Here is a 16,922-nt window from a genome sequence, read left to right as displayed (position 1 = left end):
AAAAGCTTGCAAAAGGAAATACAAATTATCCAAGATAAAAATCAACGTAATTTGCCTTCATAAAAAACCAACAACCCTACATTAACCCTTGATAGAAAGGGCTCCGTGTTGTTCAGAGAGTCCTTGACCAAAATCAATCTCTCAAGTTCATCCCCTACAGCCAACAGGAATATATACCGCATTTTTCAGAGTATAAGACTCACCAAGATTTTGAAGAGACCAGGATCAAATAAAATAAAAAAGTTTTTTGCACTCTGCAGACTTTTGGGGGGGCCAAAAATGCTGTATTCAGCGTATAAGACGCACCCAGATTTTCATTCTCTTTTTGGAGGGAAAAATGTGCATCTTATACTCTGAAAAATACGGTAGTTATTCAAGAAAATGAGATTTCCCCCTCTAAAATTCCAGGTTTTGCATATCACAGCACTACAACACATCTGTTAAAAAAATTAAAATACTCCTGCCCCAGAGCAACACGGTAATAAGGGAGGACAAAGAACTTATAAGGATAAAAGCAATTAGAAATTTATTTGACTTGCTAAAGTTAAGTTATTACGCCGGAGCAACGGGGGACAATTTTCCGTAGAAAACTCCCTGTATATCCAAATAAGCTTCTCTAGAAGATCACAAAACCTGGTCTCTTGGTATCCTTTGGAAACGTTAAAAGTCAAGAATGTTTTCCGATCCCAAAAGATGCCACATTCTTCTGGGAAGCCCAGAAAAAAATCCAGAAATCACCACGGCTGAAATTCAGTTGGCATCTCCAGGTCTGATGGAGGTTTCCACCACTGATCACGTCCCACCAAAACCGATGGTCTTAGCTGTCCTCACCAGGAGTTAGGTGGCCCCCCAAAAATCATGAATTATTTCGATCTCGGAGGCACAAGGTCTCCACGGCTTTGGTAGACCTCTTCACTTGCTGGTCATCATCCTCAGGAATTCCTCATAATTCATCTGCCCATCTCCATCCAGGTCCGCCACCTTCAGCATCTCCTCGACTTCTTCCTTGGACAACTTCTCACCCAAGTTGGTCATGATGTGCCTCAGCTCCGCGGCGCTGATGTAACCGTTCCCATCTTTGTCAAAGACCTGGAAGGCTTTCCGGATCTCATGACAATCACGGTTCTTGACTTCCTTTTCCATCAGGTTCAAGAAATCCGGGAAGTCAATGGTGCCGTTTTTGTCAGTTTCCAGCTTGTGGACGATCTCCCTCAGCTCAGCTTCAGTGGGGTTTTGTCCCAAGGATCTCAAGACGGTGCCGAGTTCCCTGGTGGTGATGGTCCCGTCTCCATTCCGGTCAAAGAGCATGAAGGCTTCCTTGTACTCGGCAATTTCTTGTTCCGTCAGAGAGGTCATGGTGTCTTCTTCTGCCCCACCAGCTCGCCGATCGTCTTCTGCGGCTGGTTGCTCGTGGTGGCGGTGAAGAACTGCTCCCCTTCCCTTGGCCCAAAGGTAGGGTTGCTTTTTCTGGCTGGTTTCCAGGGATGTTTTGGCATCTCGCAACGAGGAGACAACACCCTGGCTTTGATTCCATTGGAGCAAAGTCAACTGTGGAAATCTTCTGCTGAAGGGTCCACACCCTTTGCGTTAGGAACCTGCTAATCTTGTTTGGGCCGGGTCCGGAGGAGATTCACGATGTCTGGGTTTCATCCCACGTCTTCCATAAAGACGCATAGTCTGAAGCTGCAGACCCATAGTCTGAAGCTGCTACTGCTGCTTTGTGAGAAACTTCCAACCCATCTGGAGAACATCAGATGGAGGAGAACCATGGGACCTGATCATGGGATGGATGACCTCCAGTTGACTCTCTCTTCAGTTATGGCCCAGCCTGTTCCTTCACAAGTCACGGTCGCTGAAGGGTGAAGCTTGTTCAAAGCGTGGGTGTTAAGACGCTAAAAGAAAGAGGGATCGTTGGAAAGTTTCGATTTTAGAAATGCATTTCAAGGAAAATTTACGATTTTAAAAAGGGTGGGGTGGAAAAGAGTACATACCAAAAAAAGGTTAAAAACTAGGAAACAGTGAGTTCTAGTTCCCTACTCCCTTATGCACAAAAGCTGGCTGCTGATTTTGGGCCAATCAGCAGGAGACAGTAACTTCTAGTCCCGCCTTAGGAATAAAAGCCATCTAGGTGACTTTGGGCCAATCATCAGGAGACGGTGAGTTCTAGTCCTGCCTTAGGCACGAAAGCCATCTGGGTGACTTTGGCCCAATCACCAGCAGACGGTGAGTTCTAGTCCTGCCTTAGGCACGAAATCCATCTGGGTGATTTGGGGCCAGTCCTTCTCTTTCATCCCAACCCACCTCACAAGGTTGTTGTTGCGAGGGAAAAGAGGAGAAAGAGGAACATTAGATATGTTTGCCCCCTTGAGTTGTTCATAAAAATGATAAAGGCAAGATAAAATAAATAAAACGGAATAAATCCAAATAATGGCTGCAGACAAGATAAAGGCAGAAATGGCTCTTGGATGTGGGAATGTTTTGGGAATGCTGATGGCGACAAGATGGAAGATTCCTTTGCTAGAGGCTCTTCTGCAGGAATTTGTCCCAACTTGTGTCAGTCAATCCCATGCTTGAATAGATGCTGAGTGCAATTATCCTCTTTAATTCATGATTGTCTTTTGGTTGAGTCAAATGACTTAATGAGCCGAGAATGCTTGCAGGAAAATAAGCATGCCTCTCTCTCTCTTTATTTTAATTTGATGAAGAATTTTGCCATCTCCTTCCAATCCCTCCTCTCTGTTGATCTATGAAAACCTACCTACGAAGCCCTTTCATCTCAAAGGGGAGCCGAAAATTTCATATATATGTAAATAAAACAAATATGTAAATTTTCCCAAGCACCCGAAGGCCACACAAGGAATAATGGATGGAAACTGAACAAGGAGAGATTCAATTTAGGAATAAGGAGGAATTTCCTGAACAACCAACCCCATGGAACAGAAGTTGCCTTCGGAAGTTGTGGGAGCTTCATCACTGGAGGCTTTCAAGAAGAGACTGGACTTCTATTAGTCAGAAATGGTGTAGGGTCTCCTGTTTGGACAGGGGAGTTGGACTAGATGACCTACGAGGTCCCTTCCAACTCTGTTAATCTGTTAAAAAAGAATCTGTTAAACCAGTGATGAAGAAGAGGAGGCGTTGGCCGGACTTAAAGGTGCGATGAAGGTTTAATCTCTTATTGATGCCAGGATTGTTTTACTCTGCCCCAAATCAGTGCTAAATAAGACATCGTTCTCCCATGCCAACCTGGAGCCTACTCACATCCAGCTGTGGGGACTTCAACTCCCAGAATTCCTAGCAGCACTTCACCTGGCTGTGGAATTCTGAGAGCTGATGGGTGTTGCCGCCCACCAACAATCAGCGGAGGTGGCAGGAGATCCGGACAGTGAGGAGGTTGGGGAGGAACATGGGCCAGTCCTGGAGTCTGGGGAAGGCTCTGAGGAGGGCTCTGTGTCGGAGGCAGAGAGGGGGCCAGGGCCATATGCCAGTTATTAGCTGCCTTCGGAGTCAGACATCAGTGGGGCAGAAGAACAGCTGGAGCCTGTTCCCCATGTGCGCATGCTCAAAGTTGCCAGATGAAGGGAGCAGCTAAAGAACAGGGGTCGACTTGGGAGTAAGGCCACAAGTGGACGGTGAATGGCCCCTCCCAGAGGGAATAAAAGAGGAGCGAAAGGGGAATGGAGTTTGCAGGAGACCATTAGTTCGCTTCATTGGTTCGTGACTCTCTGAGACTCCTGGCCAAGTTTTGCAGATATCAGGCTGGCAGCTCTCCAAGCCAGATAAGGTCTGTGACTGTAAATCCTCCCTCGAAAGACTTTGCTGGATGTGAAGGAGCAGAATTCACAATTAAATTAATAAAAGGGTGTTTTTTTTTCGGGACCATGATTTGGCTTCAGGCTCTCGGGAAGCCTCGGTCAGAACGATGGGTGAGAAGATTCCAGTTGGGAAAGAAATTGGCAGGGGAAATCACCTCCTTTGCAAAGGGAGAAGGAAAGTTATTTTACAGGACACCCAAAGTCTCTCATTTCTCCCCAGCTTCGATTGTATACACACAAGTTGTATTCGCACAACATGCTCAGACAAGTCAGGGAAAAAGACTTTGCTGCTGTTTGCGTCTGCACGTGGCTCACGGCTTATGACGGCAATTAAACCAAAAAATTCCCATTGCTAAAGAAGACAAGCGTTAAGGGAGCTTTGCCCTGTGTTATGACCCCCCCCTTTTTTTTGCCACGGTTATTAAGTGAATCACTGCAAACGTTCAAGTTAGTAACCTGGTTATTAAGTGAATCTGGCTTCTCCGTTGACTTTGACACAGTCACCGTCATAAATATGAGTCAGTGGCCGAACATCCGAATGTTGATCACGTGACCCCGTGGACAATGTGAGCGTCATAAATACGAGTCAGTGGCCAATCGTCGGAATTTTGATCAGGTGACGAAGGGGAGGCTGAAACGGTCGTACGCGTGAAAAACTGTCATCCGTCGCTTTTGTCAGAGCCGAGGTGGCGCAGTGGTTAGAGCGCAGTACTGTAGGCCACTGACTGTTATCTGCAGTTCAGCGGTTCAAATCTCACCGGCTCAGGGTTGACTCAGCCTTCCATCCTTCCGAGGTGGGTGAAATGAGGACCCGGATTGTTGTTGGGGGCAATATGCTGACTCTGTAAACCGCTTAGAGAGGGCTGAAAGCCCTATGAAGCGGTATATAAGTCTGCTATTGCTATTGCTATTTTCAGTCCCGTTATAACTTGGAATGGTCATGAAAGGGACTGTTGTAAGTCGAGGACTAACTATATCACACTCCCAAGGACCCAGTTCAGAAGTCACTATGAACAAGACCGGGAAAACGAAGGATTTTAGTTAACCAGGGAAGCGTTTTACACACACACACACACACACACACATTGAGTGTGAAGTTCAACAGCAGAGATGCTCGGAGATGGACGGAAGGAGGTACGAGGTGTGTGAAAAGCAGATGGAAGGAGACTCTGGAAAGAGTGCAGAGAAGAGCAGCTAAGAGGATTAGAGGACTGGAGGCTAAAACATACGAAGAACAGTTGCAGGAACTGGGTGTGTCTACTTTGAATGATTTGGCTCTGCAACCCGACAAGACAGACAAACTTCAGAGGAGAATCAGAATTGTAGAAAAAAACAATGGCTACCAACCTGCCTTCCATTGAGGACCTGAACACTGCAGGAGTCAAAAAGAGGGCCGTGAAAATATCTACAGACCCCTCACACATCCTGGACATAAATTGATTGAACTCCTACCCTCAAAAGGACGCTGTAGGGCACTGCACACCAGAACAACTAGACACAAGGATGGGTTTTTTCCCCCAAACGCCATCACTCTGCTGAACAAATAATTCCCTCAACACTGTCAAACTATTTACTAAGTCTGCATTATTATTACTATTAGTCTTCTCATCGTTCCTATCGCCCATCTCCTCCCACTTATGACTGCAGGACTGTAAATTTGCTGCTTGTATCCTTATGATTTGTATTGATTGTTTCCTAATACGATTTGATTGCTCATTTGTACCCTGTGACTATCATTAAGTGTTGTACCTTATGATTCCTGACGAATATATCTTTTCTTTTTATGTCCACTGAGAGCATCTGCACCAAAGACAAATTCCTCATGTGTCCAATCACACTTGGCCAATAAAGAATTCTATTCTATTCTATTCTATTCTATTCTATTCTATTCTATTCTATTCTATTCTATTCTACTCTATTCTATTCTATTTCATATTTTATTATTTCAATTCTATTCTATTCTTATTTTCTCTTCTCTTCTATTTTATTCCTATTTTCTATTCTGTTCTGTTCCCTTCCCTTCATACTTTCTATTCCGTTCCATTCCATTCCACTCCACTCCACTCTACTCTATTCTTTATTCTATTCTATTCCATATTTTATTATTTCTATTCTATTCTATTTTTTATTCTGCATTTTATTCTATTTTATTGTATTCTATTTTTTATTCTGCATTCTATTCTATTCCATATTTTATTATTCTATTCCATTACATATTTTATTATTCTATTCTATTCTTACATATTTTATTATTCTATTCTATTCTTACATATTTTATTATTCTATTCTATTCTGCATTCTATTCTATTTTTTATTCTGCATTTTATTGTGTTCTATTCTATTCCATTTTTTATTCTGCATTTTATTGTGTTCTATTCTATTCTATTTTTTATTCTACATTCTATTCTATTTATTCTATTCTATTCTATTTTTATTCTACATTCTATTCTATTTTATTTTTTATTCTACATTCCATTCTATTTATTCTATTCTATTTTTATTCTACATTCTATTCCATTTTATTTTTTATTCTACATTCTATTCTATTCCCACCTGTCCAGCTGGTTCTTAATTTTAAAAAAAAATCAAAACTTTTTTTTAGTTCCCTGCGAGAGAAAAAGTACACATTTATTTCACGCTGGAGGCTTGGAGAAGATCCTCTGCAGACAGAGCCAAGTAGGGACGTTGGCAAAAGCTTCTCAAGAGAGCTCTTTTGCTACCAAGAACGGCAGGTAAAACTTCTTCCCCTGTTCTGGGCTTGCAAATCCAGTTTTTGAACCTGAGGAAGCATTTCTGGGTTTTGGGGCCAGGGCGCAGGTGGAGGCAGAGCTGATCTTTGGTGGTGGAAAGCCCCTTCAAGCGACAAGCCATGGCTTGTTCCCAACCAGGTTGTGGGCGACGCTGCGGAGGAACAAAGAGAACAAGCTGTAACACAGAACCGACGGGAAACTCCCAGCAACTTTTATTTCGGAAAAATACCGCTGGCCCAGAATTATGATCCCAATTGAACCCCAGATTTCTGTGCCTAAGTGAGATATTTCTTGAATAGGTTTTGCCCCATTTTACGACCTTTCTAGCCACTGTTGTTAAGTGAATGGTGGTTGTCTAGTTAGTAACTATTCAGTTAGTTTCTATTCTAATGAAGAGAAGGACTAGGGGAGACATGATAGCAGTCTTCCAATATCTCAGGGGTTGCCACAAAGAAGAGGGAGTCAAACTATTCTCCAGGGCACCTGAGTGTAGGACAAGAAGCAATGGGTGGAAACTAATTAAGGAGAGAAGCAACTTAGAACTGAGGAGGAATTTCCTGATAGTTAGAACAATCAATCAGTGGAACAGAAGTTGCCTCCAGAAGTTGTGAATGCCCCAACACTGGAAGTCTTTAAGAAGATGCTGGATAGCCATTTGTCTGAAACGGACAATAGGGTTTTCTGCCTAAGCAGGGGGTTGGACTAGAAGACCTCCAAGGTCCCTTCCAATTCTCTATTCTATTCTATTCGAGGAAGGAAGGAAGGAAGGAAGGAAGGAAAGAAAGAAAGAAAGAAAGAAAGAAAGAAAGAAAGAAAGAAAGAAAGAAGAGGGAGTCAAGCTATTCTCCAAAGCACCTGAGGGTAGAACAAGAAGCAATGGGTGGAAACTAATCAAGGAGAGAAGCAACTTAGAACCGAGGAGAAATTTCCTGACAGTTAGAACAATTAATCAGTATTGCCTTCAGAAGTTGTGAATGCCCCAACACTGGAAATTTCACAGAAAAAATTGGACAGCCATTTCTCTGAAATGATACAAGGTCTCCTGCTTGAGCAGGGGGTTGGACTAGAAGACCTCCAAGGTCCCTTCCAACTCTGCTATTATCATGACACCATCCCACAAACGAGCAACGGCACCAATTCACAGGTCACACAAGTAGGATTTGCTCCGGGAGCTTTCGCGCACGTGTTCTGGGCTAATCTTACAGGTTCACATCACAAAACAAAGATGCAGGGGAGACTATGGAACACCTGGAGTAAACTCTACCTGTGTGGCTCCATGATCACACCCTGTGAGATCTGAGAATTAGATTTCAATAGGAGGTGGTTGGCATCTTCACAGGTCTTCTTGGACTGAAGCCATCCAAAGTTACATGCAAAGTCTTTCTCTCCAGTCAATGCAAGAGAGAGAGAGAGACAGACAGACAGACAGACAGACAGACACACAGAGAGAGATAAAGACACACAGAAAGACAGAGAGAGACAGAGAGACAGACACAGAGAGGGAGGGAGGGAGAAAGATGGCTATATATATAGACACAAACACACACAGAGAGAGAGAGAAAGACAGAGATAGAGAAAAAGAGAGGGTGGGAGAGAGAGAGAAAGAGGGAGAGAGAAACAGAGAGGGAGAGGGAGGGAGGGAGAGAGACAGAGAGAAAGAGAGACAGAGAGAAAAAGAAAGAGACAGAGAAACAGAGGCAGAGAGAGAGGGAGAGGGAGAGAGAAAGGGAGAGGGAGAGAGAAACAGAGAGGGAGAGAGACAGAAAGAGAAACAGAGACAGAGGGAGGGGGAGAGACAGAGGGAGGGAGAGAGACGAGAGGGAGAGTGAAACAGAGAGGGAGAGGGTGGGAGAGAGACAGAGACAGAGAGGGAGAGAGGCAGACAGAAACACAGAGAAACAGAGACAGAGAGGGAGAGAGAGAGAAAGAGAAACAGAGACAGAGAGAAACAGAGAGGGAGAGAGACAGAGAAACAGAGACAGAGGGAGGGAGAGGGAGAGTGAAACAGAGAGGGAGAGGGAGGGAGAGAGACAGAGAGAAAGAGAGACAGACAGAAACACAGAGAAACAGAGACAGAGAGGGAGGGAGAGAGAGAGAGAGAAAGGGAGAGGAGAAGAAGAGCGAAGAGAGAGAAAAAGACAAGAAGAGAAAAAGACAGAGGGAGGAAGAGGAGAGAGAGAGGGAGGGAGAGAGAGAGGGAGCAATATAATGGATTGCCGGATTCTGCGTTCTGTGAAGCCGAGACTTGTTTCACTGTGTTTTCATGCATCAGCCACAAATAACCAGGTCTCTGCAGTTGCTCACAAAGGGGTTTGTTTGTCTTTGTGAAGTGTGTGACTCAGGTTGCGTGCTCAGAAAACGCCTCCTTCACCAGAGGCGAGATGAACACAGTCGGATACACAGATGCCCCAGATGTTCCCCCAATTCAAGCTGTTGCCCAATTTCTTCTTAAAAACCTCCAAAAACACTGCGGAAAATTCTCAAAATGTTCTCCCCAAATATAACATAACAACCATCATATAACCCCAATTTAAGAGCCGAGGTGGCGCAGTGGTTAGGGTGCAGTACTGCAGGCTACTTCAGCTGACTGCAGTTCTGCAGTTCGGCTGTTCAAATCTCACCGGCTCAGGGTTGACTCAGCCTTCCATCCTTCCGAGGTGGGTGAAATGAGGACCCAGATTGTTGTTGGGGGCGATATGCTGGCTCTGTAAACCGCTTAGAGAGGGCTGAAAGCCCTATGAAGCGGTATATAAGTCTAACTGCTATTGCTATTGCTATCCTGTCTTCTGCGGCCGATCCTAACCTAGTTTGTCCATTGATGGTAACCCCAGGTCTCCATGAAACCTTAGATGTGGCTTCTTCGTAATCCACAACTGATCGAAACGGACTGATTAACATGAACTGAAGTTTCTCCACGGAGAAACTTCTGGATTTACCCATGTTGGTGGTCCTCGACTTACAACAGTTCGTTTACCAACCGTATGAATTTACAACGGCACTCAAAAAGGGACTTAGGACTGTTTTTCACACTTACAAGCGTCGCAGAATTCCCCAGGCTCCCGTGATTAAAATCTGGACGTTTGGCCACTGACTCGCATATATGACGTTCGCAGCGCCGCGGGGTCACGCGATTCTCCTTTTGCGACCTTCTGACCCGCAAAGGCAATGGAGGGAGACAGATTCGCTTAACGACCGTGTTACGTTCGCTTAACTGCTTTGCCAAGAAGGCTGCTGAAACGGGGCGAAGCCCACTTAGGAGCCGGCTCGCTTAGCAACAAAAAATTGGGGCTCGATGGTGGTCGTAAGTCGAGGACGACCTGTTACCCAAAATGTTCTGAAGAATGACTTTCAGAAAGTAAGACGGCTTAACCTTCAGAGGTTTGGAGGATTTGGGTGTCCTGCCTAAGCAGGGGGTTGGACTAGAAGACCTCCAAGGTCCCTTCCAATTCTATTCTATTCCATTCCATTCCATTCTACTTTACACTACTCTACCTTATTCCTTATTCTACTCTACTCTATTCTATTCCGTATTCTATTCTATTCTATTCCGTATTCTATTCTATTCTATTCTATTCCGTATTCTATTCTATTCCGTATTCTATTCTATTCTATTCTGTATTCTATTCTATTCTATTCCGTATTCTATTCTATTCTATTCTATTCCGTATTCTATTCTATTCTATTCTGTATTCTATTCTATTCTATTCCGTATTCTATTCTATTCTATTCTATTCCGTATTCTATTCTATTCTATTCCATATTCTATTCCGTATTCTATTCTATTCTATTCTATTCCGTATTCTATTCTATTCTATTCTGTATTCTATTCTATTCTATTCCGTATTCTATTCTATTCCGTATTCTATTCTATTCTATTCTATTCCGTATTCTATTCTATTCTATATTCTATTCCATTCTATTCTATTCTGTATTCTATTCTATTCCGTATTCTATTCTATTCCGTATTCTATTCCGTATTCTATTCTATTCTATTCCGTATTCTATTCCATATTCTATTCTATTCTATTCCGTATTCTATTCTATTCTATTCTGTATTCTATCCTATTCTATTCCGTATTCTATTCTATTCCGTATTCTATTCTATTCTATTCCGTATTCTATTCTATTCTATATTCTATTCTATTCTATTCTATTCTATTCTGTATTCTATTCTATTCCGTATTCTATTCTATTCCGTATTCTATTCCGTACTCTATTCTATTCTATTCCGTATTCTATTCTACTCTACTCTACTCAATTCTATTCCCTATTCTATTTTATTCTATTCCATATTCTACTCTACACTATTCTACCCTATTACTTATTCTATTCTACTCTACTCTACTTGATTCTATTCCCTATTCTATTTTATTCTATTCTATTCCGTATTCTATTCTGTATTCTATTCCGTATTCTATTCTATTCTATTCTAATCTATTCTATTCTATTCTAAACTATTCTACTTTATTCCTCTATTCTGTTCTATTCCTTGTTCTATTCTATTTTATTCTATTCTATTCCATTCCATTCTATTCATTTTTTTTTTAGCCTATTCACCGTTTCCCGTTTCCAGCAGAAGAAAGGGTCGAGAGAGAAAGAGGGAAGGAGAAAGAGAGAAGCAAGGAAACCAGGTTTAGCCCAAACCACAATACATCCCCTAGAAACATCCTCCTCGTTGGTTGTCCCTGCAACCCCCTGCCTTCCTCACTGTACCAAGAGCTGGCTGGGTGGGTGGGGGTCTCCTTCACGATGCCTCCTTCTTGGCCATCATCTTCAGAAACTCCTCAAAGGTGACCTTCCCGTCTTCGTCCAGGTCGGCCTCCTTCAACATCTCCTCCACCTCCTCGTCAGTAAAGCCCTCCGGAAGATGGAGGAGAAGGTGCTTGAAGGACTTCATGATGGTCCCCAGCTCCTTCTTGGTGACGACTCCATCGCCGTCCTCGTCGAAATGGGAGAAGGCCTCCTTGATGATGCCGATCTCGGCTTCAGTGAACTCATGGGACATCTTGACGGTTGCGTTGCAGCCAACGTTGTGTTGCTCCTCAAGAGAAGCACACCCTGAGTCTCTCCCTGGCGAGACAGGAAGATCTGGTGTCTATTATTAGGAGACAAGGAACCCACAAGTCCAGTCTCCACCCTGCTTGTGGTTTCAGGCCCAGATTTGGGGCTAAGGAACCTTCTGGAATGCTACCTTGCCACAAGTTAGAAGATGGATTGTTGTTGGGTTGGTGGATGAGGTGGGAGGGATCTCACAATCCATGACAACCTCAAGCATGGGTGGGAGGTCAGGAACATCTTAATTTTCGTTGCGTAACAAGCCTGGATGTGCGTGGCATTAGGATACTACTCTCACGCTGATCTCCTCGCGAAGCCATCACCGTACAATTATCTAATGGCCTTCAAACGGACCTCCTCCCGTATTTATTTCATAACTTTTTTAAAATTAAAAGTGGCGAAAACCCCCAAAACTATTATGAGCAGTCCTCGACGTACGCCCACAACCGAGCCCCGGATTTTTTTGGTGCTAAGCAGGACGGTTGTTAAGTGAGTTTCGCCCCATTTTTGCGACCTTCCTTGCCACAATTGTTAAACGAATCCCCTGCAGTTGTTAAGTTAGGAAGCCGGTTGTTAAGTGAATCGGGCTTCCCCGTTGACTGTGTTTGTCAGAAGGTCGCAAAGAGGGATCAGGGGACTCCGGGACACTGCAACCGTCGTACGTACATGCCAGTTGCCAAGCATCTGGATTTTGATCACGTGACCATGGGGATTCGGCAATGGTCGTAAGTGTGAAAAAGGTGGTAAGTCGCTTTTTTTTTTAGCCCTGTTGTAACTCTGAATGGTCACTAAAAGAATGGCTTTAAGTCGAGGACTAGCTGTAGAAACTAAAAAAGAAAATTAGTGCCAACAAGAAAAGTGGAAAAGAAAGAAAAAAAAATATAAGAAATATATTTATATTTATCAAATTTGGAAAAAGTATAAACCCACTGCGATAACTTGTCCACTTCTCTTAAAACACGACAAATGCTCTCTTCCTCCCACCCTCCCTCTCCCTCTCTTTCTCTCTCTTTCCCTCCCTTTCTCTCTTTCTCTCTCTTTCTCTCTCTCCCTCCCTCCCTCTTCCTCTCCATCTCTCTTTCTCTCTCTCTCCTTCCCTCCCTCTTCCTCTCTCTCTCTATTTCTCTCTCTCTCTCTCCCTCCCTCTCTCTCTTTCTCTCTCTTTCTCTCTCTCCCTCCTTCCCTCTTCCTCTCCCTCTCCCTCTCTCTTTCTCTCTCCCTCCCTCCCTGTTCCTCTCTCTCTCTCTCTCTCTCTTTCTTTCTCTCTCCCTCCCTCCCTCTTCCTCTCCCTCCCTCTCCCTCCCTCCCACTCCCTCTCTTTTTACAGTCTGGTCATTTCAATCCTGCTATCAGCAAAAAACCACTAAAGTTCACTAGTATCAATTTTAACCTCGATCAAATAAACCCACTTCACATTCCTTCCTTTTACTTCTCTAACAACCTCGATCTTCGGTTACCTTCCAATGATGTCCCTTCTCGGCTTCTAGAAGATACTCTTTGATTGGGGGTGTGGGTACTCCTCCGGGAAGGTTATCTCTTGCAATGATTACTCCTGGACAGAGTTTGTAATTAATACTCACAACATCACAACAATATGGAAATGGGGATTCCAAAGTGAGTGATAGGCGGGAAATTGTGCTGAGGCGTTGAAACTAATTCCTGATGGATGAGCAATTAGAGAATGGGGAAAGAATATGTTTTTAGAGATAATGGCTCTCTTCCTTGCAGGCAGAAGCTGGATTGCCAACTGGCAGGGATGGTGTAGGAATTAATTTGCGTCCTTAAACAGTTATGCTGTCTAGGGAATTCTGGGTGTTGAAATCCACGGCTCTTTAAAGTTTCCAAGGTTGGAAAACACCAAGCTAAATCTTGAAGGTTGGGTAGGTTTATGGAACTGGAATAGATGCATTATGGGTGCTCCTTGATTTACAGCCATAACTGAGCCTAGAATTACAGACAAAAGTCATGGTGGTCATTAAATGGATCACCACGTAACCGTGCCAATATTTTGACCATTTTTGCAGTGGTGGTTAAGCAAATCTGTTTCACTTAATGGCTGGCTCTCTTGCGGGAAACCGGAAGCATACATGAAAAATTGTGTAGTCACACGACCACAGGATACCGCAAATAAGCGTGAGCTGTTTGCCAAACACACAAAATGTGATCACGTGATCACACAGGGGAGGTGGCTCTCCAGAAGAGGGTTGTAGCTCTGGCGAAGTCCGTCACAACTTTGAATGTTTGCTAAATGAGGACAAACCCTTTGAAGTGAACTCAAAGATTCCTTTATTAGGAGTGCCAGCAGCCTTGGCAAAAAGTTTCTTTCTCACCGCAAGCTAACAAGTCCATCCATCTGTCTGCCCCATCTATTCATCTCTGCCCCCTGCCTTTTGCCCCCAGAGCTCGGGTGGGGCTTTGCTAGCAGCGGTGGCTCTTCTGTCCCAAGGACCAGCCCATAGATTTCCACTGCTCTCTTCTCCTCTGCCTTCTGTACATCTGCACATCAGGCACTCAGGGATCTTCTGTCCCAAGGGCCGGCCCATAGATTTCCACTGCTCTCCTCTCCTCCACCTTCTGAACATCTGCACGTCAGGCACTAGACCCAGCTGTTCCTCCTCTTCCTCATCAGCCACATCCAGGCCTGGGGGCTGTTGCCTCTCCAATTTTTCTTCGATATATATCATTGTTCTTTCTACTTTGTGAGCTTGACAAATTGCTTCTACTCCTGCCTACTGTGTGAATTTTGAGATTGCCCTACTATTTCTCCATTCCCTTGTCTTACAATCAAGTGTTGCATTGCACACCGAGGTGTGCAAAACATTTGGAATATGAATCATGTTGTGGTTGATATGCATTGGATGTTTCCAAGTTTAATGGAGGAATCCTGGCATTATTCCGACTACGGAAGAGTTCTGTGCCTGTCCCGACGCCTGTTTCAAATTTGAAACGTTTCAAGTTCGAATCGTCTTTTGTAAACCATTTGCGTTTACTTATTCAGCATATTTATATAGCCACAACCATCTCACTACTAGCACATGACTCTGGCTAGCGTACAACACAACAACGGTTAAAAACTCCAGAGCAAAATAAGCATCTGCTTTGATAAAAGAAAAAAAACACACAACTACTTTCGCCTCTGCGTGGAAACCACTTCTGGACTTTGTGCTTGGGGTGTGGAAAAAAAATGAAACTTTGATTTTGGGTTCTATTTCATAACTTGAGCCGAGGTGGCGCAGTGGTTAGAGTGCAGCACTGCAGGCTACTTCAGCTGACTGCAGTTCTGCAGTTCGGCTGTTCAAATCTCACCGGCTCAGGGTTGACTCAGCCTTCCATCCTTCTGAGGTGGGTGAAATGAGGACCTGGATTGTTGTTGGGGGTGATATGCTGACTCTGTAAACCGCTTAGAGAGGGCTGAAAGCCCTATGAAGCGGTATATAAGTCTAACTGCTATTGCTATTGCTATTTTACTGATTAGATAGATCTGTTGTTATAGAAACGGAGCGCCCCCCCCCCATCACTGCAGGTTTTTAAAGAGAGTTTAGACAATCCTGTATGGTATAGGGTTTCCTGCTTGAGCATGGGGTTAGACTAGAAGACCTCTAAAGTCCCTTCCAGGCCTATGATTCTATTACTGAGAAGGGAGAGAGGGAGGGAGGGAAGGAAAGAAAGAAAGAAGGAAGGAAGGAAGGAAGGAAGGAAGGAAGGAAGGAAGGAAGGAAGGAAGGAAGGAGACGCAATTGATGGAAGGTCATTAAAGACAAATCTAACCTAGAACTAAGGAGAAATTTCCTGATAGCAAGAACAATTAATCAGTGGAACGACTTACCTCAAGAAGTTGTGAAGGCTCCAACACTGGAAGATTTTAAGAAGAGATTGGACAACCATTTGCCTGCAATCATAATAGGGTCTCCTGCTTGAAGAGGGGGTTGGACTAGAAGACCTCCAAGGTGCCTTCCAATTCTGCTATTATGTATTCTGTGGTATATTTTGGACATGCCCTAATTATTGGACATAATTTGGCCATCCCAAACATCTGTTCTACAACAGAACCCTGAAATCACCAACCTGGAAAGAAATTGTACCTTGACACTACTTCTCCACCATTATCCGTGCAAATTCTTCATAGTTGACCTTCCCGTCCCCTTTTCGGTCCATCTCCTTGATCAACAGCTTCACCTCTTCGTCGGTCAGCTTCTCGCCAACGACGGTCAAGACGTGTCTCAGCTCTGCCGTGTTGACGTAGCCGTCTCCATCTCTGTCAAACACACGGAAGGCTGCTCGGATCTCCTCCTGGGTGTCGGAATTCCTTGTCCTCCTGCCCATCAGGGAGAGGAACCTTGGAAAGTCCACCTTGCCCTTGTAGGCCTCGATCTCACCGATGATGCTTCGTACCTCAGATTCCGTGGGGTTTTTCCCGAGGGATCTCATGACGGTCACCACCTCCTTGGGGGTGATCAGCCCGTCGCCATCTTGGTCGAAGAGCGCGAAGGCATCTTTGAATTCCCTAATGTCATCTTCCGAGAGCCGGTTGGCCATGTTGCTTCTCTGATGCTCACACCCACGTCAGTCGTCCTTCTCAAACACAACAAACAGAACTCCTCCTCCTCCTCTTCTTCCTGCTCCAAGGAACAGGAAAATCTGGAGGAGGACGAGGACGTGGTGAAGGAATGAGAAAGATCACTCCTCGCCCTCCAGGCCTGGATGTGGGCCAGTTGGTTTGAGAAAACACCACGTAGGGAAGGCAGGTTTCCAGAAGTACGTAGGAAGTGCTAAATTTTCAATGTTTTCAACTTCAGCTCTTCCAACCAGAATTGGCACTTAGCTGAAATGGCTAAAATATCGGCATATCTCAAAGATCATTCAAATGAGATATATAAACGAGACTGGAAAAAATGGATTGACTATATACAAAATAAATACGGGACTAAGAAATTCCAGTTAGCCTATGCTTAAGATCAGAAATGATTTAAACTGTTAAAAGTCAGTTCAGTAAGAAGAAGCTAAGGTCAATCTAGAATGTCATTAATTTCTTTATTTCTTTTTTCTCAATAGATTTCAGAATTGGAGAGCAAGAGAAAGAGCATGTAGACTTATACACCACTTCACAGTGCTTTTGCAGCCCTCCCTGAGTGGTTTACAGAGTCAGCCTCTTGTGCCCCCAACCATCTGGGTCCTCATTTGACCCACCTTGGAAGGACGGAAGGCTGAGCCAACCTTGAGCCAATCAGGATCAAACTCCTGGCAGTGGGTTGAGTTAACAGTGGCACTTAGACTTATATACCGCTTCACAGTGCTTTTGCAGCCC

The 16,922-nt window shown here is 44.1% G+C and overlaps 1 protein-coding gene and 1 pseudogene across 1 annotated transcript; both read right to left on the bottom strand.

Moving 5' to 3' along the window:
* Positions 1-912: 912 nt before the first annotated feature.
* LOC116511598 lies at positions 913-1,496 on the bottom strand (annotated as a pseudogene).
* Positions 1,497-15,706: 14,210 nt separating this feature from the next.
* LOC116511599 (calmodulin, striated muscle-like) lies at positions 15,707-16,153 on the bottom strand. Its single transcript, XM_032221736.1, has one exon. The coding sequence runs from the start codon at positions 16,151-16,153 to the stop codon at positions 15,707-15,709; it is 447 nt and encodes a 148-aa protein (XP_032077627.1).
* Between the last annotated feature and the right edge of the window lie 769 nt (positions 16,154-16,922).

The sequence above is a fragment of the Thamnophis elegans genome, chromosome 7, assembly GCF_009769535.1.
Source record: "Thamnophis elegans isolate rThaEle1 chromosome 7, rThaEle1.pri, whole genome shotgun sequence".
Classification (NCBI taxonomy): domain Eukaryota; kingdom Metazoa; phylum Chordata; class Lepidosauria; order Squamata; family Colubridae; genus Thamnophis; species Thamnophis elegans.
This window is presented reverse-complemented; position numbering and strand designations above follow the sequence as displayed.

Excerpts from the sequence above, each read along its gene's own strand:
- LOC116511599 (XM_032221736.1), bottom strand. The coding sequence starts at position 16,153 with ATGGCCAACCGGCTCTCGGAAGATGACATTAGGGAATTCAAAGATGCC.